Source organism: Capra hircus, chromosome 18 (assembly GCF_001704415.2).
Source record: "Capra hircus breed San Clemente chromosome 18, ASM170441v1, whole genome shotgun sequence".
Classification (NCBI taxonomy): domain Eukaryota; kingdom Metazoa; phylum Chordata; class Mammalia; order Artiodactyla; family Bovidae; genus Capra; species Capra hircus.
The window spans coordinates 45,915,299-45,941,644 of NC_030825.1; the positions used below are offsets into that span (position 1 = coordinate 45,915,299).

The following is a 26,346-nucleotide window of genomic DNA, read 5'->3' on the forward strand; positions in this document are numbered from 1 at the left end:
GGCCCCCGGACCGCGCGTGGCCGGCGGAGCGACCCCGGGCCCGGCGCCGGCCCCGCCCCACCCCGCGCCCAGGGGTCCCGGGGCGGGCTCCGGGCTTCGGGCGGACGATGCGGCGGCGCGGCCGGAGCGGCGGCGGGAAGCGGAGGCGGAGGTGACGCGCCGGGGCCGGCGGGCCGGGCCATGCAGCGCTCCCGGGCGGCCGCGGACGAGGCGGCTCTGCTCCTGGCCGGGCTGGCCCTGCGGGAGCTGGAGCCGGGCGGCGACTCTCCGGGCCGGGGTCGGCGGGGGCCGCGGCCCGGGCCGGCAGACGAGGCGGCCCAGGCGTTGGGCCGCAGGGGGCAGGGCGGCGGCGGCGGTGGCCCCGAGGCCGGGGTGGACGGACTGAGCCGCGGGGAGCGAGGCCCGCGGCGCGCGGCGGCCCCGGAGCTCAGCGCGCAGCCGGCGGCAGCCCACGGGCCAGCCTGGCGGGCTCCGACGGCGGCGGGGGCAGCGGCAGCGCCCGCTCCAGCGGCATCAGTCTCGGCTACGACCAGCGCCACGGCAGCCCGCGCTCGGGCCGCTCGGACCCGCGCGCGGGCCCCGGGCCGCCGTCGGTGGGCAGCGCCCGCTCCAGCGTGTCCAGCCTCGGCTCCCGCGGCTCGGCTGGCGCCTACCCGGACCTGCTCCTGCCCGGCGCCTGCCCCGCGCCGGCTCGCTCCCCGGAGCCCGCCGGGCCGGCCCCTTTCGCTCTGCCTTCGCTCCAGCTGCCCCCGGGCCGGGAGGGCGGCCCGAGCGCGGCGGAGCGGCGGCTGGAGGCGCTGACCCGAGAGCTGGAGCGGGCGCTGGAGGCGCGCACGGCGCGGGACTACTTCGGTGAGCGAGCTCGGCCGCGCCTCCCGCGCGCCTGGGCACCGGGGCCTCCGCTCTCCTCGTCGGGGGTTGAGGACGGCCTCCGGGTAGGCGGCCGGCTCGGTCGAGGAGAGCGCGAGGTGGGCCGGGATGCGAAAGGCGCGTCTCCCTCCCGAGGGGCTGGGAGCCGGCGACGTTTGTTCCCGCAGACTGTGTGTGTTTGTGTGTGTGTATGTATGTGTGAACCACCAGTTCTGGGGCTTGTGCAGAACAGTGGCTTAGCCTCTGGGTCTCCGGGCCCGGAGTTCTGGCATCATTAGGGGATGCGTTGCTCCTGAGAGAAAACGTCAGGTTAATAAGCAGAATAAGCTATTTTCGAATAATATCTTCTTAACTCTCGGTACTTGACTTCAGCTCATCGTATTCGGTGCTTGGTGATCAGCTGAAGCTGTTTTAGGGCCCCGCGGTCCCGGTGTCTTCCTTCCCTCAGCAGTACGGGCTCTGAACAGGGCAGGGAGGTACAGGGCAGGGAGGGAGGCGGCCGGCCAGATGCCACCGGGGCCCACCTGACCTGAGGCTTTGATAATGGTAGCGGCTGGAGGTAGAGGCCGAGGGACGGGAAGCCCACCCTGAGTGGGAGGGAACTGAGCTGGTCACACTGGGCTGGGCTGTGTATATGGCATGTTCCCCAAGGGAACCCTACTTCGCATCATTTGCAAAGGTCATCAATCTCTGACAGGCTGCTTTGCCCAGTCTGACCTTGGCCCTTTGATCCCATCCTTTGGACAACTCTTGGGACTCTTAGGCTTGAGGTTCTGAGAGGAGGCTTGGGGAGGGGCTTCCGTCCCTCCTTGACTGATAAGCAGGCACCTGGCTTTGGAGGGGGTGGTGGGTATCGTGTCTGGGAATGAGGCCCCTCCTGGGGTTTGTCTTTCATGCATTCATTCCAGCTGGCAGCTCCGGACTGGCCTGAACTGGATCTTGAGAGAGAAGGAGGTTGTGGACAACTAGTCAGTAGGGGCATTCCAGCCAGAAGGAAGAATGTGGGCAGAAGGAAGCAAGTAAGGAAGTGGACGGTTCAGTTAAGCTCCCAGGGTTGCAGCCCAGGAGGGGTCAGGTGGTCAAGGGAGTGTGTACCCCACAGGGGTGTTCTGCCTTTGAGAGGGGACCTGTTCATCTTTGAGCATCATGGTAAGAATCTGTGGTCAGGTAGGTCCCGTGGCTGCTGTCAGACAGCCTGGGAGCAGGGTGGTGACTTAGGAAGCTGTTGTCTGTTATACCAGGTAGGTGCTAGGAGCAGAAGCTGAGTGCCTTCTGAAGAGAGCAAGTTTCCAGCACTCTCCACCGGAGAAGCTACCCCTTTTCCTGTCCTCACTCACTGCAGGGCCTGGGCAGGGGTGTGTTCTCTGGGCCTCTGAAGGTACTATGGAGCTTTTCAATTTCTTAATTATATCTTTTTATTTTTAATTGGAGGATAATTGCTTTACAGTGTTGTGTTGGTTTTTGCCATACAACAGTGTGAGTCAGCCATAGGTATACACGCCCCTTCCTCCTGAACCTCCTTCCTGCCCCCACACCTTCTCCTCCCTCTAGGTTGTCACAGAGCACCAGGTTGAGCTCCTGGTGTTATACAGCAGCTTCCCATTACCTGTTGCTCTACATGTAGTAATGTGTATGTTTTGGTGCTACTCTCTCAATTTGTTCTGCCCTCTCCTTCCCTGGCTGGGTCCATAGTTCTGTGCTCTGTGTCTGCGTCTCTATTCCTGCCCTTCTAATAGGTTCATCAGTACCATTTTTCTAGATTCCATGTATATGCGTTAATATATGATACTTGTTTTTCTCTTTTGACTTACTTCACTCTGTATAACAGCCTCTAGGTCCATCACTGGAACTGGCTCAAATTCATTCCTTTTTATGACTGAGTAATATTCCATAGTATAGTCTAGGTAGCTTCCAGGTCCTGGCTATTGGAGACAGTGCTGCAGTGAACATTACTCCTGAGTTTTTGTTAACTGAGGAGGCCAGGCCTGGGCAGGTAGTGGGAGAAGTGAAGGGGCTAATGGGTTGTCCTTTCTGAGGGGAACTGCTGTCACATGGGAGTGGGGGGGTGACTGATGATATAGATCTTTAGGTTTTTTTTTTTTGCACCACATGGCATGGGGGAATCTTAATTCCCTGACCAAAGATTGAACGCACACCCTCTGCATTGGAAGCACCGAGTCTTTACTACTAGACTGCTGGGGAAGTCCTGCTCTTCCGTTTTTTTTTTTAAGAGAAGTCAGATCTAGGTTACATTTTCCTGATTTTTAAAAATATGAGCAGCTATTTACTTGAACTGCTAGTATCTTACTGCCTTTATTCCACCTTTTAGAGGTATAAATGCGGTAGTTTCATACACGTCCACTTGTATGAAAATAACATTTTACAACAGGAAGTCTGCAGGTAGCATAGCTCAAGTGACCTCTGATAAACCTCACCCTCAGTGTGTTTCTTCCTCTCTGTCCATCCCTTTTTCTTGGCCCTAGAACCCACTCACCTCTTGGCCCTTCTCTGTATTTCGTGAGCATCTCTTCTGACCAGGTTCTGCTGTCACGAGCCAGCTAGCAGCTTCAGGATTTGCCTGAGGGTAAATCCTGGGTTTACTCCACACCTGGATCTGCCTCAGCTCAGCTGTCTTCAGTTCTGACTGCAGCCTGCATCTCACCAGTACCTCTGATTCCTCTAATCTCTGCTCTGCAGAACCCTGGCTCCGAGTCAGTGCTGTGGCCCCCTTTTCAGTTGCTGTACGAGGCAACAGAGTCGTGGTCTTCAACCTCTTCAGGGTACCGCCTATCACCCTAAGCCTTGGTCAGCTCCCTCTTTTAGTCCCTGAACAGCCTGTCTCTGTCCTCAGTGTATTTTTATTAAAGTGGTGCAAGCTCATATTAGTAAAAAAAAAACAGAACCAAAAAGCAAATAATAATAAGGTTATAATTCCCCTCTTGCCCATCCTTCTGTTTTGCTTCCCAGGGGCAGCTGACTTCTGTCCCTTTCACTGTATATTTTGGTAACTTAGACAAAAACAAGGTCAGGTTTTCAGAGTTGATGGAGTTGATGGACAAGAATGAAGGTGTGAGGGTGGGTCATTTTCACTTTAGAAAGATAAGTCTGGCTGCAGTTTTGGAGATGGATTATTAGGGGCCAGGATGGGATGCTGTAAGGAGACTGTTGAAACAGCAAGTGGAATGAGAATTGATGATGCTGAATCAGACCAGTGGGAGCGAGGGGAGAAAATGAAGTCTATAGTGGGAAACACAGAAACTGGATTCAGAGTTGGAGGTGAGAAAGACAGGGTAGATCTGGATACTTCCCTAAACCTGGCTACACAAAAGTGCTGTTTCCTGAGCAGGAACCCAGAGCTCTGTTCTGGGCCTGCAGTGGTCTGGGAAGTGGATCGGTGGCTCAGGAAAGGAATCTGGGCTGGGCAGAGTGCCAGGAGCCTCGGTAGGAGTGAGCAGTTGGGAGCAGATGGGACTTCCCCGGGGAGACGGGGTAAAGCCACGTGTGGAGACCTGCAGACATGGTGTGTTTGGCTTCTAAATTCTCAAAACATGAAAGTTGATGATTTATTTCTCCATGGAAAGTTTTCATATATAAATCCAGATTTCTAGCTTTTCTGGAAAAATCAGACTCTCTAGCTGGCCCTGCCTTCCCACCTGGTAGCCGTCAGTGGAGCCAATGGCTGTGACCTCCCCCAGCCATGGCTCTCTCCTCCATTCACCTGGGGCCTCATCAGCCACTTTTACATTCCTGCCTGATTTGAGAGCATCTGCACTGACTGGCCCTTTCCTGGGGAGACTTAGGCATGGGAGGTCCAGGATGGAGCAAGGGATTGCCCAGTAGAGCTGGGAAGAGAGAAGAACCAGAAAGCCAGGCAGGTGTAGGTCATATCCTGGGGACCCGAGAGGAGGGGAAGGCCCCTGCCGGCAAGACCAGAAGAGGAAGTCCATAGAGCTCACTGTTAGGAGACGACGGGGTGTGGACTGAGCTTTCTTTCTTAACTGAAGGGAGAGGGAGAATGGGGTGGCTGATGGAGGTTTTTTCATTAGAAAAAGGTGGGAGAGGCTCAGCCATGCTAAATGTGAAGCAGAGAGATGTGATGGAAAGCAGGGGGGAAGGGGTGAGGGGAGTGTGTCCTGAAACTGCCAGAGGACTTAGGGTCCAGGGGGCCCATCTTAGGCCCTTTGTGGCCTGGGAGACCTTGGGTGAGTCTGAGAGAGAAGCTCTGGTGTCTGGGTTGGCCACCTTCAGTCCAGATCCCCAGACGGGCTGGCCAGAGAGTCCCTTAAGCTCATGCTGGCCTTCGCCCTGGCATTGCTGGTCAGCCCTCTTTTTACCACCCCTCCCTTGCCTGCTTAGCACCCCACACTGGGGTGGTCCCCAAGTCCACCTAGTTTTCCCTGCAGAGCAGCTTCCCTCCATTTTTTCCTTTAAATCTTGGCTCAGATACCACCTTATCACTGGGGCCTTGTCTGACACCCTCTTTAAACTTTAAAAATCACACACTCAGATGTATTCCTGTTTGTTCTGGCCACACTGTGAGACACGTGGGATCTTAGTTCATCGACTGAGGATCAGACCTGTGCCCCCTGCATAAGAAGTGCAGTCTTAACCACTGGATAGCCAGGGGAGTCCGTAGATATATATATATATTTTTTGTTTGTTTTTTTCTTCTTCTTTTTAATGTGGACCATTTTCAAAGTCTTTATTAAATAGTTACAATTTGCTTCTGTTTTATTTTTTGTTTATGCTTTATTTTCTTGGCGCAAGGCATGTGGGATTTTAGCTCCCCCAACCAGGAATCGAATCCACACCCCCCTGCACTGGAAGGCGAAGCCCCAACCACTGGAGCGCCAGGGAGGTGCCCCCAGACATACTCTTAATCAGCCGTCTTTTCCTCCATAGCACTTTTTTCTACCTGAGCTGTGACTTACCTGTTGTTGTCTGTCTCCCTCCACAGTCTCCTTGTGGGTGGGAATTTGGTGCCTTGCAGAATCTCTGGCACCTAAACTATGCGGGGCATCAGTATCCATGTGGGGACTGAACAAGAGGTTAAACTGACATTACCGTTCAGTGAGGGAGGTGTGGCTGGGAGGGTCAGGGCTCTGCCCTCTTTGTGTCTGTGTGGTCTTCATTCTTTTTGGTTCATAGACAGCAGAAAGGAATTTCCCCCAGTCTGTTAGCAGGTCAAGATGAAGGGGCTTAGAACAACTTTCTAGTCATAAATGTGTCCTTGTAATTTTGATGGCACAGACAGTGTCACTTAGCTCTGACTTGCCAGGTGTGCTGCTAAACTCTATGAATCCTCAGACAACAGCAGCAAACCCTAAGTAGTGGTACCCTTGTGTGGGTGTGGGTGGGTGTGTGTGTGTGTGTGTGTGTGTGTGTGTGTGTGAGAGTCGCTCAGTCATGTCTGACTCTATGCGAACCCATGGATTGTAGCCTGCTAGGTTCCTCTGCCCATGGAATTTTCCAGGCAAGAATGCTGGAGTGGGTAGCCATTCCCTTCTCCAGGGGATCTTCAGACCCAGGGACTGGTTGGGTCTCCTGCACTGCAGGCGGATTCTTTACCCTTTGAGCCGCCAGGGAAGCCCTAATGGTACCCTTACTATCCCCATGTTAGCCATTAGTACTGGAGCTACGGAGGACTCTGGAGTTCCCCTAGCCCAAGATCACGTGACTGGGGAGCACTAGGACTGGGAGTCAGATGCATAGCTGTTCAAGTCCACAGTCATGGCGCTAACCGCTGCTCTCTCCTGCCTCTTCTTCCATAGGCATTTGCATCAAGTGTGGGCTTGGCATCTATGGAGCAAGGCAGGCGTGCCAGGCGATGGGGAGCCTATATCATACTGATTGCTTCACCTGCAACTCCTGTGGTAGGTAACATTCTCCGTTTCCAGCCCTCTTGCACTGTGAACCCTCTTGTGCCTAAGTTCCAGGCAGATGGATCACCCAGCTCTGACCTAGGCTGGAGTGTGGAGCAGGCTGAGTCATGATGCCTTTCCTTCTGGCTTGGTCTGTTTGAGGGCCCTGTGCGCCTGGGAGATCTGCTGGACCCTGGGGGTGGGGATATGTGGGGCCAGGGAAGAGCCTTTTGCTGGTCATTGGGAAAAGCTGCCCCTCTAACCCTTGTTTTTTGTCTTTTTTAGAAAGCGGTTTATTTTTGGCTGCTTCAGTTCTTAGTTGTAGCACGTAGGGTCTTCGTTGTGGTGGGTGGGCTCTTCGTTGAGGTGCATGTGGTGCATGCGCTTCTCTGGTTGTGGCTTGTGGGCTCCAGAGCAGCAGGCTCAGGAGTTGCAGCACATGGGCTTACTTGCCCCGAGGCATGTGGGATCTTAGTTTCCAGACCAGGGATCGAACTTGAGTCCTCTGCATTGGAAGGTGAATTCTCAACCACTGGACTGCCAGCAACGTCCTAAGATTTTTTTTTTTTTTTTGATGTGGACAGTTTGTAAAGCCTTTATTGAATTTGTTACAATATTGCTTCTGTTGTATTTTTTTTTTTTTTTTACCACAATGCATGTGAGATCTTAGCTCCCCAGCCAGGGATCTCCTGTGATGGAAGGGGAAGTCTTAACCACTGGAGCACCAGGGAAGTCCCCGAGCCTTGACTTTGGAACCTCTGTCCTGAGCAGTGTACTGACGTCTCCTGGCTGCCTGGGTGGGGCTTGTGGAGCCAGTGATGTGCCTTCTGCCCGCCTATATATGGGGCTAGTATTTTTTTTCCCTGCAGCTTATTTTTTGTCCTGATTTTACACATGGTATAAAATACAAACATCAGTTAACTTAAAAAAGTTATAAAAAGTAACTATAATCCAACCAACCTAATAAATCTACATTCTTGATGTTCTTATTGTTCTTTCATACTTTGCCCCTGTGCAGACATCTTTTATTTATTTACACAAAACATTTTAGTATTTTATAGTATAAAAGTGTAATATGTGCCAAGTATTAAGTCAGATAGTCCTGAGAAGCAATTTTTGCAATAGCAGAAAAGCACTTATCTTCCTACCCCTGGTGTCTTTCACTTGGTATTTTTTTAGCAACTTCTTCTAGTCGACACCTCCAGGTTCTGACAGTGCACACTGCTGTTTCTTGATGTATCAGTTTTAGAAATGATTTACTTGAGCTTTTTAACCATGGTTTACTTGAGTTTGCTGTGGTAAATGAGAAATAGATTCTTTTTTATAATTTTATGTATTTCTTTATTTTTGGCTGTGCTGGGTCTTTGCTGCTGCCTGGGCTTATCTCTAGTTGAGGCAAGTAGGGGCTACTCTCTAGTTGCAGTGTGCAGACTTCTCATTGCGATGACTTCTCTTGTTGTGGAGCTTGAGCTCTGGGGCGTGTGGGCTTCAGTAGTAGGAACTCCCAGGCTCTAGAGCACAGGCTTAGTTGCTCTGTGGCATGTGGGATCTTTCTGGATCAGAGATCAAACCTGTGTCTCCTGCATTGGCAGGTGGATTCTTTACCACTGAGCCCCCAGGGAAGCCCTCAGAATAGGGGCTGTTTTTATACTGACTGTTCTCCCTTCTCTCCTTCCATCTTCTCAGTATAGTCATCATAAGTTGTGATTAAATCAGTAAACTAGGTTTATATTACTATATTATGTGACTTTTTAAATGTTATTTATTGCAGAGCTAAGAATTCCACTGTGATTAGATCTCCTTTGTTCTGTAGTCATTTACTTTTCCTGGAGTTTTTTCTTCTTTAAACTTTTCTTCATGCATTGTCTTGACTTTTATCTTCAGGTCTTTCCCCACCCCCTACCCCCAGATGTTCCATAGTAGCAGGCATTCTTCTGAGTTCCCCTCTTGGGAGTCCCGGGTCTCTGTAGTCCGAGCCTGCGGTCCTCTGAACCCCTGTGGCGTGTTCATTCTGTACCTTCACGTTCCCATGTATACTCTTTGGATTGAATCTACAGTCTCCATAAAGCTTTCAGCTGCAGGTAACAGGAAGACTTCTGAGGAGGCTTGAACTCTCAAGAATATTTCTTAACTCAGTGAACTGGGAGCCTAGAGATAGGACTGGCTTTAGGCTGGGAAGAATCTAGAGGCTTAGGCCTTAAGAAAAGCTTGGCTGGGTTTCCCTCGTGCTTGGCTTTATCCTTAGGGCAACTTCTCTTATGAAACATCTGAGGCAGCTTGAGACTCGCATTGCCACACCACTGGTCTGAAGAAAAAGTGGGCATTTCTTCTGGTCATGTTTTTGGGGTGGAGACACTTCTTTCCCAGAAAACACTTAGCAACAGTCTTCTTGCATGTCATTGGCCAGATCATCTCACCCATGGATTCCTGAACCAATCCCTGTGGCTGGGGGGAGTGCTGTGATTTGATTGACTTTACTTGCTTGAGTTTTGGAACCAATATAAAATATAAGGGAAGAAGACTTAGCTTTATACTAATCAGGCCCACCCGTGGATAAGGGGGGTGAATTCAAGTTTCCCTTAAACACAGCAAGCTGCCTGACGTAAGGCTGGATACTGAACACAACTTGGATAAGTAGGGAAGACTCGAAGCTCTGAAACCACCCAAAGAGTGTCCAGCGTTTTGCTTTCTTTCTCTAAAAAAGGGCATGTGAGAGGTACATTTTCAGAATTCTGGTGTGTCTAAAATGCCTTTATTCTACCCTCACAATTTATAGTTGACCGAGAATAGTCTTCCAAATTGGAAATAATTTTCACTAAGCATTTTGTTTAGTGTGTGTGTGTGTGTGTGTTTTTCCTTTTGGCTGCACCACATGACATGTGGGATCTTAATTCCTCCACCAGGAGTGGAGTCCATGGCCCCCTGCGGTGGAAGTGTGGGGTCTTCACCACTGGACCACCATGGAGGTGCCTCACTGAGCATTTTATAAGCTGTAGATTGATCTTCCAGAAGCCATGGCTCCTAAATTTTGATGCCATTCTGAGTCTTATTTTTGTGTGTGTGACCTGGTTTTTCCTTTTGAGAGTCTCAGGAAGATGGCTGTCACTGCTCCGGCTCTGATAGCCTCTGGAAAGGGCTGTGAACTGCACAGTTCCAGGGAGTGCCATTTACGTAGATGCAGCAGGAATGGTGCTCTTGAAATTGTGCAGTGCAGCAGCTGAGCTTAGGATACTTTATTTATGTTTGGTGTAGGCTGTGTGCCATTGGTTGTGTTGGGCACACACACAAAGTCCCATTAGACTGGAGACTTGCCCTTCAGTTCTGGGAATTTTTTCTTGTACTATTTATTTTATTTACTCCTTTTTTTCCCCTCTTGAATTAAATTCAGCAGTGTATGAATCAAGATAATATATTATGACCAAGTTGAGCTTATCTGAAGAATACTTGAGTATTCTTATACAGTATACAGTAGAAAACTCATTAATGTAATTCACCTCATTAACAAAGAAGAAAAACTTTATAATCGTCTTAATAGGAGTAGAACAAGAGGTCAGTAAAATCTGACATTCACATTAAAAAAAATAATTTTTGTTTATTTATTTTTGGCTGTGCTGGGTTTCATTGCTGCGTGGTTGCTCTCGTTGCGGCAAGTGGGGGCTACTGTCTAGTTGCAGCCTGGGCTTCTCATTGTGGATGCTCCTGTTACTGTGGAGCACAGGCCCTAGGGCACATGGGCTTCAGTAGTCATGGCTCCTGGGCTCTAGAGCACAGGCTTAATAGTTGTGGCACACAGGCTTAATTGCTCCTTGGCATGTGGGGTCTTCTGGATCAGGGGTAGAACCCATGTCTCCTGCATTGGCAGGTGGATTCTTTAGCACTGAGCCACCTGGGAAGCCCTGACGTTGTTTTTTTTAAAAGTTTGTATATTTGTTTTATTTTGACTGTATCAGGCTTCAGTTGCAGCAGGCAGGATCTTTCGTTGGCAGTGCATGGACTATCTCATTGTGGTTCGAGGGCTTAGCTGCTCTGTGGAGTGTGAGATCTTAGTTCCCCTATCAGGGATTGAACCCATGTCCCCTGCATTGCAAGGCAGATTCTTAACCACTGGATCACCAGGGAAATTCCTGACATTCAGATTTTAGCAAGTTAGAAATAAAAAGGAGCTTTCTCAACCTGGTGAGAGTTGGTTACTAAAAATCTATGCAAACATCATACTCAGTAGTGATATATAAGAAAAATGGACCTTTAAAAGAGGAAAGGACAAAGCCTGCAACCATATCTTCTGTTCAGCATTGTACTGAAAGTCCTAGTCTTTGCACTAAGAAAAATAAATATACCATACTCATGTAAATATTTATGAATATATCCATATTCATGTACTATTGAACATGGGTATATTCAATGCCAGTTTTTTTAAATTGATCTATAATGCACTGTAATTCCACTTAAGCAGGTATTCATGAATTTGCCAGGCTAATTCTGTAATTTAAATACAAGAGCAAAAGGCTAAGAATAGTCAAGATGATCTTGACAAAGAGTAAGCTGGGCAAGCTTCTACTACCAGGTGTCAATATATACTGTATAGTTGTATTAGTAATTTCATCTGGTCCTGGGGCAAGGATAGACAAATAGACCACTGGAACAGAGTGGAGAGTTTAGAAACAGACCCATGTCTGTCTGAAAACTTAATTGATGATAGAGATGGCATTGCAGATGGTTCTGGGAAAAGTGGTTATCCATGTAAAATAATGAAATTAAATCCAAGTGGATCAAATACCAAAATGTGTAAAGAAAAACATGATAATTTTAGAAATAAATATAGAAAATTACCTCTATCAATATTTTGGTTAAGAAAGTTTTTTTTTTTTTTCCCACTCACAAAAATCACCAAACTTAAGAAGAAAAGGGATTGACAAAATTGGCTACATTAGAGTTAAATACCTGGATTTGTTAAAAAGAGACTGACTGTGAAGCATGTGGGAAAACAAACCATATACTGCCACAATCATAACTTCCAAGGGTCATTTTCCAGAGTATTTAAAATATTTCACATATCAATTAGGAAAAAAGTACAGATAATTTAAAGTGTTCTTTTATAGCTTGATGGGTTGTAGGTATGAGTTTTATTTGTCTGGGATTCATTTTGACTCCTGAATCTGAAAACTGTCAATATGAGAACAATCTTAGCTATTTTATTTTCAAAAATTTCCTTCTTTCCCATTGTTTCTATTCTTTGCTTATAAAATTCAAATTAGAAATATCAGTCCTTGTCATTCTATGCTGCTTTTCCCTTAGCCACTCCTTCATGTTGTCCTTGTCTCCTCTGCCTTTGCTGCATTGTTTCATTTCTTCAGATCTGTCTTCCAGAACTGGGAGTCTAGATCAGTGAACTTTCTTGTCAGCTGTGTGTAGCTTTAGTATGTGCGGGTGGTTACCACAGGAGACAGACCAGTTTATGATCCCATTGGCAGTGTATGAGAATTCCAGTTTTTCCTTATTCCTGCAAACACTTGGCATTGTCTTTTTAGCCATTCTGGTAGAGGTAGAGTGATATCTTTCTCTTTTTTAATTAATTTTTTACTTGGAGGATGATTGCTTTTCAAAGTTGTGTTGGTTTCTGCCATACTGGAGTGATACGTTAATGTGATTTTGCTTTGAATTTCTCTGATGAATACTGATGACTCATGCACTTTTTCATGTATTTGGTGGTCACTTGAATGCCTTTCTGTGTAAAGTACCTGTTGAGTCTTTTACCCATTTTATAAAGAACTAATTAATTTATTTTTGCCCGTAGTGGATTTCCATTGCTGCGTGGGCTTTCTCCAGTTGTGGCAAGTGCAGGCTGCTTCTCGTTGTGCTGCGTGGGCCTCTCATTGTAGTGGCTTCTCTTGTTGCGGAGCACAGGTTCTAGGACACTTGGGTTCAGTAGTTGCGGCTCTGGGGCTATAGAGCATGGGTTCAGTAGCTGTGGTGCCCAGGCTTAATTGCTCCATGTTGTGTTGGATTTTCCTGGACCAGGGGTCAAACCCATGTCTCCTGCATTGGGAGGTGGATTCTTTACCACTGAGCAACCAAGGAAGCCCCTTTTTGCCCATTTTTTAATTGGGTTGTTTGACTTTTTCTTAATGATTTCTGGGAGTTCTTTATGCATCTTGGATAAAAGTTTTTTGTTGGTTATATGTGTTATAAATTCTTTTCCTCATCTATTCTTGCTTCATTATTTTCTTCTTTTTTGGCTGCACCTCTCGGCTTTTGGGATCTTAGTACCCCAGCCAGGGATTGAACTTGGGCCCTAAGTAGTAAAAGAGCAATTTTAAACACTGGACCACCAGGGTTTTCTAGTTTGTGACTGTGGAAGTCTGTCTGTGGGAATTCATTGAGGTGTGTGTTGAAGGTGCATTCTCCTAGGGAATTTTTTTTTCCCACTTACCAATAGGACAAATTTTATAAGGGAATAATTCTCCAATAAAGTTGATATAGTTCTAAACTATAACATGTTTTCCAGAAAACTTAAGGAGTGTTTGAAAACGTATGAGCAGGGGCAAATATATATTTTCTGAGAATTCTTATTACTTATGGATTTGTATTCATGTAATGTATTGCAGTGGAGAAGGAAATGGCAACCCACTCCAGTGTTCTTGCTCAGAGAATCCCAGGGACAGGGGAGCCTGGTGGGCTGCCGTCTATGGGATCACACGGAGTCGGACACTTCTGAAGTGGCTTAGCTTAGCTTAGCTTAATGTATTGTAGTACCATCATAATTCTTCTGATGCACAAATTGTCTCAAATTTGGCCAGAGAAGTCCCTTCCTGCTGGCTCCTATGCCATTTTGACAGGCACCCACTTTGTTCTTTGAACACTGCTTTACTCTGGCATAAGATATACTCGGTTTATCTTTGTTTTCATTTTTAATTGAGTACAATTTATATATTGCTTAGCAAACAGATCTTAAGTATATAGTTCAAAGATTTTGCATAAATATGTACATTTATACAACTTACACCCCTAACAAAGATACAGGAAAAAAAAACCACAAGAAACTTCTGTCCTCCCTTTTCTCTAGTTGATCTCCATATGATTCCCCCATCACATCCTTTCAACCAGTGTTCTAATTTCTACCACCATACATTAGTTTTGTCTGTTCTAGAACTTCATTTAAATGCAGTTAATAGGTACTATTTTCTTTTTTTTTTACAGTGGTTCCCCCCCTTTTTTTGCTAAACATTTTTGTTTTAAATCCATGTTGTTACATGCATCAGTAGTTCCCTCCTTTGTATCACTAAGATTCTGTTGTATGAATATATACCACACTTTGTTTTTCCATTTAACTGTTGGTAGATACTAGGTTGTGCTATGAACATTCTAGTACAGGTCATCTGTGGACAAATGTTTTCATTTCTCTTGGGTAAATTCCAGGGAATGGAATTTCTAGGTCATAGGCTAAGTGTATGTTTAATTTCATAAGAGACTGCCAAACTATTTTCCAAAGGGGCTGTATCATTTTAAACTCCTACTTGAAATGTAAGAGAGTTGGGTCATTCTACATATTAGCCAACAGCTGGTATTTCAGTCTGTTTAATTTTAGCCGTTCTAATGAGTGTGAAGTGGTAGCTCACTGTGGTTTTAAATATGTATTTCCCTGAGAACTAGTGAGGTTTAAGCATCTTTTTTCCTTTGTTTCTTGGCCATTTTTTTCTTCTTTTGTGAAGTCTATTCAAAGTCTTTTGCCCTGTTGTGTTTTTTTAAAAATAATTTTTAATTTTGTTTTTACTCCCTTTTTGTTTTTAAAAATTCTTTGGCCTTGCCATGTACCATATAGGATCTTAGTTCCCCACCCAGGGATTGAACCTGCAACCCCTTCACTAGAAGCTTGGAGTCTCAACCACTGGACTGCCAGGGAAGTTCCTCTTTTGCTCAGTTTTTAAATTGGGAGTTGTCTTTTATTGTTTAGTTCTAGGAATATATATGGTAAAATTTCTTTTTAGATGTTTTGTGAATATTTTCTTCAGGTTTTTTTTTTTTGTTTGTTTTATGGTTATTATTTTTGTGACTTAAATTTTTCTGTCTCCCTTTAAGTCATGAAGATAGTCTCCTTTGTTTTTTTCTAGAAGTTTTAGGTCTCTCATTTTTATGTTTAGGTTGATGACTATTTCATCTTCTGTATGGTATGAGGTAAGAAATTGAGTCTTTTTTTTTTTTTTCCCATATGACTGTCTGGTTGTTTCAGCACCATGTGCTGGAAAGACTTTTGCTTTCCCGCTTGCATGTTTCTTGAAATATTTATGGGTCTATTTTTGGACTCCATTCTGTTCCACTGATCTTTTTGTCTCTCCTTACCAGAATATTACACTGTCTTGACTTCTGTAAATCTTAAAATAGTTAGTCTTCTTGTTTTGTTGATCTTTTTCAAGATTATTTTGGCTATTCTAGGTTCTCTGTATTTCTATATAAATTAAAACATTCGAACATCAATTTACACAAAAGAAAGAGTGCTGGGAACTTGATTGGGTGGCACTGAATGTGCAGATCAAATGGGGCAGAATCAGTATGAGAACATTTGAAGCATGAAGATGGTTGTCAGGAACTATGCAGGATCTGAGATTTTTCCCCATGTGCAAGCTGACAAGTTAGCCTGCCAGTGTTTCATGGGTGCTGGCTGAAGACACGACCCACCGGAGGAGATACTCACAGTGCTGCAAGCAGTGTGAGCTTCACGTTTGCACTGGTTCTGTGTGCCCTCCTTAGTCCCACAGTGGTGATGTGGGTACCAGGTGTGCGCTGCCTGGGCATTGGGTCTGTATGTCATGGCTGAGGAACCCTGAGCTTAGGGAACCCCAGGATTTTATACTGGGCTGCCAGCAAACCTGCTAGATTCTTCTCCCAGAGAAGCCCATTATCTTTATTACATTGAACAGCAAACAGACTTGCCCTCTGCTTCAGAGGGAGATGCTGTCTCTGTCTTCTAAGCAGTTTGCACCACAGATATCCTTGGAAAGATAATCCAGAATGAAAGCTACCAGCCCTGTGTTTGAAAGATGTGTTAAGAATGGAATCGGTCCAATGGAGAACTGTCTTGCAACAGTGGTATATCTATTTATTAGCTCTTTTACAGTTTTTTCCAGCAAACTTTGGTTTTACTGAGTCAAATCAGACACATCTTTCATTAAACTTATTCCTTAGTATTTTATGGTTTTTCTTCAGGTGCTATTATAAATGTATTTTTAAAATTGTAAGTTTATTTTCCAATCACTTGCTGCTAGATTATAAAAATATTTTTGGTTTTCATATACTGACCACCTTTACTACAGCTTGGCTAAACACACTGATTAGTTTTAGTAGTTTTTTTTTTGTATATTTCTTATGATTTTCTATATAATAAAATTGTCATCTGTGTTTAAAGACTTTTTTTAGCAAGAATTTTCAGTTCACTAGATGAAACAGACTTGCAACATCGTCAGCAGGAATGCAAAGTAAGCCATCTATAGCAAATGATAAGGATCATGGGCAAAAAGGAAAAAGCATACATTGGAAAAAAAGCTTCTCTTGAAGTAAAAAATCAAACCATTATTATAAAGGAATTCACCAAGAGCTGCTATATTTCCCCCATCCCATTTGCTGAAAGTTAACAAGAGCATCTAGCACTTTATGTCCCTGTCAGAAAAGGCAGATCAGAGCATCCTAATGCAAAAACAAACGAGAAGAAAATCCCTAACCCCTCCCCTCCACCATAGAGGAGTTCAAATATAACTATAACTCCAGAGTTGTAGTTCTGGAGTTATAGTTCACTGTAACTCCCGAGTTTAAATTCAAAAAGGAGAGTTCACTGTCTAGCACTTCTAGTATACTGTTGAATCCTAAGGGTAAAAGTGAAAAAAAAAAAATTAAACTATTAACGTCTGGTGTTAGCTATGGGGCTTTCCTAGATGTGCTTCATCAAGTGGAGGAAGTTCCCTCTTGTTCCTGGTCAGGGGCTGTCATCTCCTGACTAATGAGAATGCTGGCAGGTCTGCTGGGGCTGTGGTTTGGATTTGACAAGTGTGCCTTTTTCTTTTAAAGTTTTTTTTTTTTTTAATTTATTTAAACTAAAAAAATACCACATCACTCATTTTTCTTATCCCCAACCCCCTGCATCTTGGAACAGCCAAACTTTTCTCTGTATCTATGTTCGTGTGTGTGTGTGTGTGTGTGTGTGTGTGTTAAAGATTCCCTGTATAAGAAAGGTCATGGTGTATTTGTGTTTCTTTGTCTGACTTAATTTCACTTAGTATATAATACCTTCCAGGTGCATCCATGTTGTTGCAAATGACAAAATTTCATTTTCATCCTTTGTCATGGCTGAATAATAATATTCTATTGTGTATGTGTGTGTGACAATTTCTTTATCCGTTGCATCCATCAGTGAGTGGATGCTTAGATTGTGTTCAATGTCTTAGTTATTGTAAATAATGCTATAGTGAACATAGAGATGCAGATATCTTTTTGAATTAGTTTTCATTTTCTTTAGATAAATTCCCAGAAGGGGAATTGCTGGATCATATGTTAGTTCTATTTTTAATTTTTTGAGGAACCTCCATATTGTTTTCCGCAGTGGTTGTACCAATTTACATTACATTCCCACCAACAGTGTATGAGTTCCCTTTTTTCTACATATTAACCAACACTTGTTATTTCTTGTCTTATTGATAATAGCCATTCTAACGGATGTGAGGTCCTTTGTTGTAAATTGATCAACTATATATATGTGTGTTTATTTCTGGGCTTGCTATTCTGATTCATTGATCACTGTGTCTGTTTTTATGCCAATAGCATACTTTTTAATTACTGTAGCTTTGTAATACAGTTTGAAATCAGGGAGCATGATACCTCTAGCTCTGTTCTTTTTTTTCAAGGTTGCTTTGGCTATTTGGGATCTTTTCTGTTTCCATATAAGATTAGGATTATTTGTTCTATTTCTGTGGAAAATACCATTGGAATTTTGATAGGGATTGCATTGAATTGATAGATTGCTCTGGGTAGTATGGACATTTTAATAATACTGATCTTGCAGTCCATGAGCACAGACTATCTTTCCATTTGTTTGTGTCTTCTTCAGTTTCTTTTGGAGAAGGCAATGGCAACCCACTCCAGTACTCTTGCCTGGAAAATCCCATGGACGGAGGAGCCTGGTAGGCTGCAGTCCATGGGGTCACAAAGAGTCAGACATGACTGAGTGACTTAACTTTCACTTTTCATCTTCATGCACTGGAGAAGGAAATGGCAACCTACTCCAGTGTTCTTGCTTGGAGAATCCCAGGGACGGGGGAGCCTGGTGGGCTGCCGTCTGTGGGGTCGCACAGAGTTGGACACGACTGAAGTGTCTTAGCAACAGTTTCTTTTATTAATATCTTATAGTTTTCAATATACAGGTCTTTTACCCCCTTCGTTAAGTTTATTCCTAGATATTTTGTTCTTTTTGATACAATTTTAAGTGGACTGTTCTCTTCTCTTCTCTTCCTGATAGTTCATTATTAAAGTAACACAAACAACACATTGTTATGTATTGATTTGGTATTCTGCAACTTTACTGAATTCATTTATTCTAACAGTTTTTGATGGAGTCTTTAGGATTTTTTGTATATTTCATCTGCAAATAGTGATAGTTTTACTTCGTCCTTTCCAATTTGGATGCCTTTTCTTTCTTTTTCTTGCCTAATTGCCCAGGCTAGGACTTCCAATAATGTGTTGAATTAAAGTGGTAAAAGTGGACATCCTTGTCTTGTTTTTGATCCTAGAGAAAAAACTTTTTACTTTTCACCATTGTATATGGCATTAGCATGGGCTTCTTATATATGTCCTTTATTATGTTGAGGTATGTTCCCTCTGTACCCATTTTGTTGGGAGTTCTTGTTATGAAAGGATCTTAAATTCCATCAGATGCTTTTTCTGTATCTATTGAGATGATCACAGGATTTTTATCCTTTATTTTGTTAATATGATGTATCACACTGACTAATTTGTGAATGTTGAACTATCCTGGCACCCTTGCAATAAAGGATACCTTTTTTTAATATATTGGGCTCCTTTACCTGGTGAGAGTTGTACTTCTAATGTTTTTAGATTAAGAAATTCATTCTGCGAAGTCTGCTCTTGAATTCAACTGAACTTAAAGCAAATGTTTTTTTTAAATTACCAGAACTTCAATTTACATTTGATAAACAGGTCTTCATATATTTGTTATGACAACTTCTTATGACAGTTTTGTCAACAACATATTCTTAATTTTTAAAAACTATTAATTACTGTAATGATAATAACATAACATTAGAGGGAAATTTAAAAATTTGTCTGCATCCATTTCTCATCTGTTGGAGGAGGGTGCTGAGAAATGGCAGCAGAGGCATCATCCCTGGTTCCAGTGGTCCAGGGACCTCCTTCTCTACCCTCATCCTTGCAGGGAGACGACTTCGTGGGAAGGCATTCTACAACGTGGGTGAGAAAGTGTACTGCCAGGAGGACTTCCTGGTGAGTCAAAGCTGTGCCCTGGCTGGTGCTGTGGGTGGGAGCAGGGGCAGGGACCCTCCTGAGTCTCATGGAGACCTGAGGCCAGGAAGCAGATGCTGGCTGGGCAGTGAGTGCCCCTTTGTCATATAACATCCTGGATCCTGTGTCCCCCTCCCAGTACTCCGGGTTCCAGCAAACGGCTGACAAGTGTAGCGTGTGTGGACACCTCATCATGGAGATGGTGAGAACCTCCCCCAGGCTCCTGGAGCCCCTCTGACATGCGTGGAGTCTGAGGACCCCACCCTTTCACCTGTTGGAGACCTGCCAGGGGCTCAGAGACAGCGTGTCTTCTGGGGGCTGTGCTGAGCCTTCCACCTGCACTGACCCTTCAGTGCCTCCTGCCCCCAGATCCTGCAGGCCCTTGGGAAGTCCTACCACCCAGGCTGCTTCCGATGCTCGGTATGCAATGAGTGCCTGGATGGGGTGCCCTTCACTGTGGACGTGGAGAACAACATCTACTGTGTCAGAGATTATCACACGTGAGTAGCTGGTGCTGTGGAGCAGTGTGACTCCCGTGGTTCCTCTGCCTCCTCTGGGAGCATTTTTCCAGCCTGCCTGTCTGTGTTCTTCATTCTTGGCCTGTTCACTTCCTGCCTCCACTGTGTGCTCAGTGGTTGAGGTGAGGCACGGGTCTCTGCCTGGAGCCATATGTCTCGGTCCTCTCCTCCCCTTGCCTTTGCTTACAGCCCCTTCTCAGATGCCCCACCTCGTGTCTCTCTGCTCCAATGACCAGGTCAGGACTTTTCTGCCTGGAATGGGAACTTGGGGTCTCTGCAGAGTCTTTTCCTGCCTGTCTGGTACCCATGTGACTAGGCAGTCCATTCTTCCTTGCTGTGGCTCCAGGCTCTGCTCTCAGACCTCTGGTCCTGTGCTGCTGCCTTGCATGGGGGTGGTGCTAGGCATTGGTTCCTGGTACTCGGTGTGGAGCCAGGCTTTGCAGGATCTCAGCTAGGAGAGACCCAAACCTGGACATTAGGGGGCAAAAACTCAGGAAGCATGAGGGAGAGGCCAGGGCAGAAGCCGTCTGGAGGAGGTGATGGGGTGGAGGTGAATTGGGGAGCCACAGAAAAGGCCAGTGCTGAGAAAGCATGGCAGAGAATGCTCCTACCTCACTCTGTCCACACAAGGAGAGAGGGCTTGTTGTTTGGGCCACATCATGGGCTACTGTGGGTGGACCTGTCCTCGTGCCCTTGACCTCTAGTCATTCAGCTGGTCACTTCTGGTTTCCTTTATTCCTCCAGGGTTTTTGCACCAAAATGTGCCTCCTGTGCCCGTCCTATCCTCCCTGCACAGGTAGGAACCACTCACCTGGAGATGATCAGGTGCCTGGCCCTGCTGGTCCTGCCTGGGTGGGCCCCAGGTCTTGGGCCCCGGTGGGAGGGACAAGCAGGTGCTCCTGCCCCATCGCCCTCTGGGCAGAAGGATGTGTATAGGAGGGGGACCACCCAGGGCGCACAGGGTGCAAGTGTTCCTGCATGAGTCAGAGGGACATGATGGCCCCAGCTTCTCAGCTGCCCCCCCGCCCCCTCAACTCCATTGGCCATCCATATCAGGACTGTCCCCCAAATCCGTGAGCTCACAGCTGAGATGGTGGGCGGAGCAGATGAAGAGAAGGGTACAGTCTGTGCAGGAAACAACCTTTGTGGGTGCAGCTCTCGGCACTGGGTTTTCCTCATGTGCTGGCTCTGTCCCAGCCTACTGTGTCTGGGGAAGCAGGACTGGGAGTGGTCTTTCCTGACTCCAAAGAACTGATGCCCATGCGGTGTCTCATCAGCAAGCATGTATGCTGTCAGCTGCAGGTGTGGGAGGAGGCCTACGGCACACGCACAGCCATCTGTGTGCACCCACCGATGCCTGTTCCGGCCCCATGGAAGTACCTGTGTCAGTGCTCACACGGGTGTGAACGCACAGCCCCCGTGACAGGAGCACGTGTAGGTGTGTGCCCACCACACAGTTCGCCTCACACCCTGTTTCTTCTTCCAGGGCTGTGAGACAACCATCCGTGTGGTGTCCATGGACAGAGATTACCACGTGGAGTGCTACCACTGTGAGGTGAGCCCGGGTCCCCCAGAGGGCTGGTGGCTGGGGCAGCCCCCCTCCTATATAGACCTCGTCCTCCCTAGGTGTTCTGCGGGCCTACGTCTTTTTAATATTTCTTTGGCTGCACTGGGTCTTAGCTGCAGCAATGTCTAGTTCCCTGAACAAGGGTCAGGGCCCCTGCATTGGGACCAGAGTCTTAGCCACTGGACCACCAGGGAAATCCCCCACTTCCTCTTTTATGGTTCTACTCCATGATGCCTGCTGCTGCTGCTGCTAAGTCGCTTCAGTCGTGTCCAACTCTGTGCGGCTCCATAGACGGCAGCCCACCAGGCTCCCCCGTCCCTGGGATTCTCCAAGCAAGCGACCTCATATGCCTATCCTCCCCTTAGTGAGCTCTCTCCCTCTGCACCGTGCCCACCCCCCCCAACCCCCCCAACCCCGCCCAGGATATAGTTTCTCTCAGCTCAATTCTCAATCAAATTATTTCCACAGGATGTACAGTATCAGGGTGTTGTGGATGTAGAGAATAAAGACAGTCTGTACCCGCCAGAGAGACAAGTACTCAGACAGTATTTAATAGAGCACCTAGGATGCTTTGGAAAATCAAGGAAGACTTTCTGGGGGAGGTGACACTCAAGCTAAGATTTGAAAGACGAATCAGAGCTTGCCAAGGAGGCAGGGAGAAGGGCATTTCCAGGGAATGGAAGCAGAATTGCTAAGTGTGAAGGTGTGTTGTTTTGTGTCACTGGAGAAGTTGGCAGGATGATGAAAGGCCTGAGGAGCCTGCAGTTATCCTGAGGACAGTAGAGAAGGATCGAAAAGGGATGACATGATGTCATTGGGATTTTAGGAAGGGCACTCACCTTGCCATGCAGAGAATGAATGGAGAAGGAGGGGGAAGGAGCTGGGGTTCCCTGAGGACGCTGGTGGAGTGAAGTTGTGACCCTGGGTTCTGGGAAGTAGATGGAGTGTTGGTTAGATAGTACAAGGGACTGGATTTGGTCAGTGACTGGATGTGGGAATTTGGGGGTTGGAAGGTGAGAGTGAGGACCCCAGGAGAATGAGTGAAGATGAGAAGAAGGCATAAGATGTTCTCGCTTTTGGTAGCTAGAGACATCTGAACGGAGATATCCAGGAAGCAGGCGGATATGCTGGAGTATGAAGACTCTGGTACAGGGGTAGGAGTTTGGGAGTCATTGGCATATATAGCTCTTTCCTCTCTGATACTCTGTCCTGTGGTTTCTAGTTGCATTTACCTCCCCAAATTCTCAATTAAAGAAGGCCAACAGGCTCTCTTTGAGTACTCTGGAAAATCTTTCCAAGTAGTACAGTAACTTGGGGCAGTTGTGGGGCTTGCTTTATTAGTTTCCCTTCCATCACTGGCCTGCCTTGCTTGGTGTTCTGAGTCTGAGAATCATTGTTTTTTGGCCCAGCCTTTTTCATTGTTAAAGGCAGAATGGGAATTCCGGTCTTTGCTACTGTCAGGGCCAGAAGCAAGAGTCCCATCAGTCCCATCATGGTCAGGTACATGGCTATTGAAGCCAGGGGAATAAATGGTCTTCCAGGGAGAACTATAGAGGAAGGAGTTGGGGCTCAGGATAGCCCAGGGAGCTCCCAGCATTCCAGGGATGCATACAGCCACACAGCAGGCCTAGAATGAGTGACCTGATCTGACCAGGTAGGAGAAAAACGAAGTGTTGGGTTTCAGAGTCCCAGGGAAGAGCAGGTATGTCAGTGAGAAATCTTTTGTAGGAATCTAGGGTCCATTTGGAACCAGGTTGTGTTGGTGGGACCATGTGGCCCAAAGGGAGTAGGAATCCTGTTGGGAGGATCAAGGAAGGTGGACTGGGAGCAGGCATGGCCTGCGGAGGGCCCCCGATCCTCTAGCAGCAGTAGGAGGGCATCCTGCTCTGCTGTCTGGGGACTTGCCGGGTCCCCTTGGGATCACTAAGGACAGTCCTTAGGGGAAGCCTGATACTCAGAGTCCAGGAGCAGGTTAAGCTGTGGGCAGATCACAGCCAATGCCTCAGGGCTGGGAGATGTGGTGCTGCTGTCCCTCTGGGGAGACCCCTGGATGGGAACGGGGGTCTCCAGGCCCCCTTCTTGTCCCCTCTCTCTGGTGTGTGGTGGTTAGTAGCAGGCCCAGTCAGGGGGCTGTGGCCAGACAGGACACGGAGGACATCTGGGATCTGAGCTGTTTGGGACATGAGGCTCCATGGCAGCAGTCCAGCTTTATAATCTGTGGGTGGTGGGGCAGGTATTAGTCTCAGGGCCTTTGGGTAACAAGTGTCAAACCTGACAGGCTGGAGGCCTGAGTGCAGTGAGTGTGACCAAAGGGCCCTCCTTGGGGTAGGGGACAAAAGGAAGGAAAAAGTTGTTCACCTGGTGCCTCACTGTAGCTCACAGCACACTATTTTCCATGTCTGCCCTTCACATTTCCTGTCTGTTATTTATTTAAACACGAATCACGTAGCTTGTTAAACAGAGAAAATTAGCCCATAATATATCCTGCAGTGGTAAAATGGTAAGATAAAGGACATAAAACTCCTTGTTTACTTGATGTTTTCAGTTCTATTCCATTATCTCTTAAGGCCACTCAAGTCAGCCATTTGACCTTCCCCATTTCCCAAGGTCACCAATGACCCCCATGTGGGGATCCAGGAGACGATTCTCAGCTGTCCCTGCCCTAAGCTTGGAGTAACTGTCCTAGACTCTCCCCTCTCCTAGTTGCCCTCTTCACTGTGCCCTTAGGACAGGCTGTTTTTGGTTTGCCTCTTCTATTTTCCCCTGAAATCTGGGCTCTGGTCCTCTTCTTTCCTCTCTTAAAGCTGGAGCTCCACAGCTCAGCTGTTCTCTTCCCTTTCCTAGTTATCTGCATTCCCTGTGGGAAACTCCTGTGGCTTTGTAAGAAGGGTCACATATTTATGCTGATGCCCGCATTTACTGCCCAGCCCTGACTCCCAGACTGCAGGCTAGCGTCTCCCTCCCTCCCTCCTGGCTGGCTCCTCTGGATGTGCAGGAGGTTCTCCAAGTCGGGGTGTCCCAACACCGGGCTCCTGACCGCCTCTCTCCCAAAAGAGTAAAGGCCAAAGTCCTCTGGAGGGTGGGCAGGGTCCTACAGACCGCAGATGCACCTCTCCCTTGCTTACCCTGGAGCCGGGGCTGTGTTCTTCCCTAGGACTGCGGGCTGCAGCTCAGCGGGGAGGATGGACGCCGCTGCTACCCCCTGGAGGGCCACCTCCTGTGTCGCCGATGCCACCTGCGGCGCCTCCGGCCTGGGCCACTTCCCTCACCTGCTGTGCATGTCACGGAGCTCTGAGCCGGGGCTGAGAGCCCGACCCTAGGGTTGTGTCTATGCTTGCAAGAGCCTGCGGTTTTGCGTGCGTGCCCATGCGTGCGTGGTTTTGCGTTGAAGCGCGCGTGTTTTCTGCGTTCGCGCGTGTTTTTCTGCGTAGGCGCATTTTTGCGTGTGCGCTGGCGACGCGCGACCCAGGTCAGTGCCAGAGCTTTGTGTCAGGGTGGGCGCGGCGGCGGGCTCCCACCCCACCCTTATCCCCACCAGCCACCGAGCTGCTGTCCGAGGGGCCGGCCCCGCGGCGAAGCTATTAATATTTATTCACCGTCTGTGCCTCCTCAAGCCGCTTTTTTTCTTCCGGGCCCTGCCTGCTTCCCGCCCTTCCCCCCACCAGCGGCTTTCCCTTTCGGGACCCCCTCCCTGTGCCCGGTAGCCTCGTGGCGGGGGAGGCTCCCAGACCGGCTCTGGGTCGCGTAGCTGAAGATGGCCATTACCACGTGCAGGGGTGCGGGATAAACGGCTGCTGTCTTCCGACTGGCCTTGGGGCAGGAGCCAGTTTCCTTGAAGCAAAGGGGTCTGGGATCCCCTTCTAGAGCGCCCCGGGGCTGGGTGTGGCTTGGCAGGCGGGGATTTGGGGAAGGGCACGCGTATTTGTCTCTTAAGCGCCTTGCCTGCTGGTTGGGTGGGAAGGGTTCATTGTTTGGGTGGGGTCACTGGAGTGGGTGAGGAATGACCGCCCTCAGGGAATGGGGCCTGTGAAGGACCCCTGCCTTTGGCCTTTGGTCACTGCGGGTTTTGGTCACCAGGATTCCAATGGGTGTTTACAGCCGTCATCTCGCCCTGGGCTCCTTCCCAAACCCTCCCAATCTCAGCCGCGCTAAAATAACGCCTTCTCACTCAGAATTCCAGTCACAGGTCTCGGTCAAGAGAGACCGCGAGGGGGCGCCCTGCCCACTTGTTGCAGGAAAGCACTGTGTATTAGGCTCCACGACAAAAAGCATATGAGTTGACTTAAATTAAGTTTTTCCTTTGAGAATATTTTCATTTTCTTTAAAAGAATATAGTTTTCTTTTAAAACCTTGGTCCACGGTTGTTATTTCTTAGAATCACAAGCTCAAAAATGTCTAATTTGTGTAGCATACAGCTAGTGTTCAAGTGGTAAAAAAGCATTGTAGTTTGACTATGTTTTTGTATAAACTCCTCTGAAATCTCAGGCTTTTGACTAGCGTGGGGTTTTGTTTGTGTCAGTGTCCTGAAAGCGGTGACCTAATGAAATGTGGTATGTGGAAATGTAGATTTTTCTTTTTCCCTCTGAAAGACACATCAGCATTGGGAAGCTTGGACTTCTCATTCATTCCTGATGTTGGATTTGCACTGGTGGGTGGCCCGGGCAGGCCCCTGAGGCTGAGAGACCCCGTAATCAGGATAACCATCACAGTGATTTTCATGGAATACTTTAAGTCCACTTGTTCCTATGAGAACTGAACCACCTTCTTTTGACTGCTGTTCTTATCCATGTGTGAGATTTGGGATCTCTCTTGTAGGATTATTCATCTGGGGGAGCCCGGCTGTAGGAAGTGAAGGTTGTCAGGAGTGCCCTTTGGGATAATGTAGGAGGGGAAGTGGCAGCCATCAGGGTCCAGCTAGTCTGAGAACTAGCTGGAAGCTAGTTCTGGAACCGGAAGGCCCCCTAGTGGGCGGACGGCGCAAGTACATGGTGAGTTTGGGGATTGTTATTTT

The 26,346-nt window shown here is 47.3% G+C and overlaps 1 protein-coding gene across 1 annotated transcript; it reads left to right on the forward strand.

Annotated features, from left to right (window-relative positions):
* Positions 138-25,819, forward strand: WTIP (Wilms tumor 1 interacting protein). Its single transcript, XM_018062298.1, is given in 9 exon segments — positions 138-439; positions 442-852; positions 6,642-6,743; positions 19,165-19,232; positions 19,390-19,452; positions 19,620-19,750; positions 20,513-20,564; positions 21,255-21,323; positions 24,490-25,819. Coding segments are annotated over 9 exon segments (1,296 nt in total). The 5' UTR covers positions 138-180; the 3' UTR covers positions 24,631-25,819.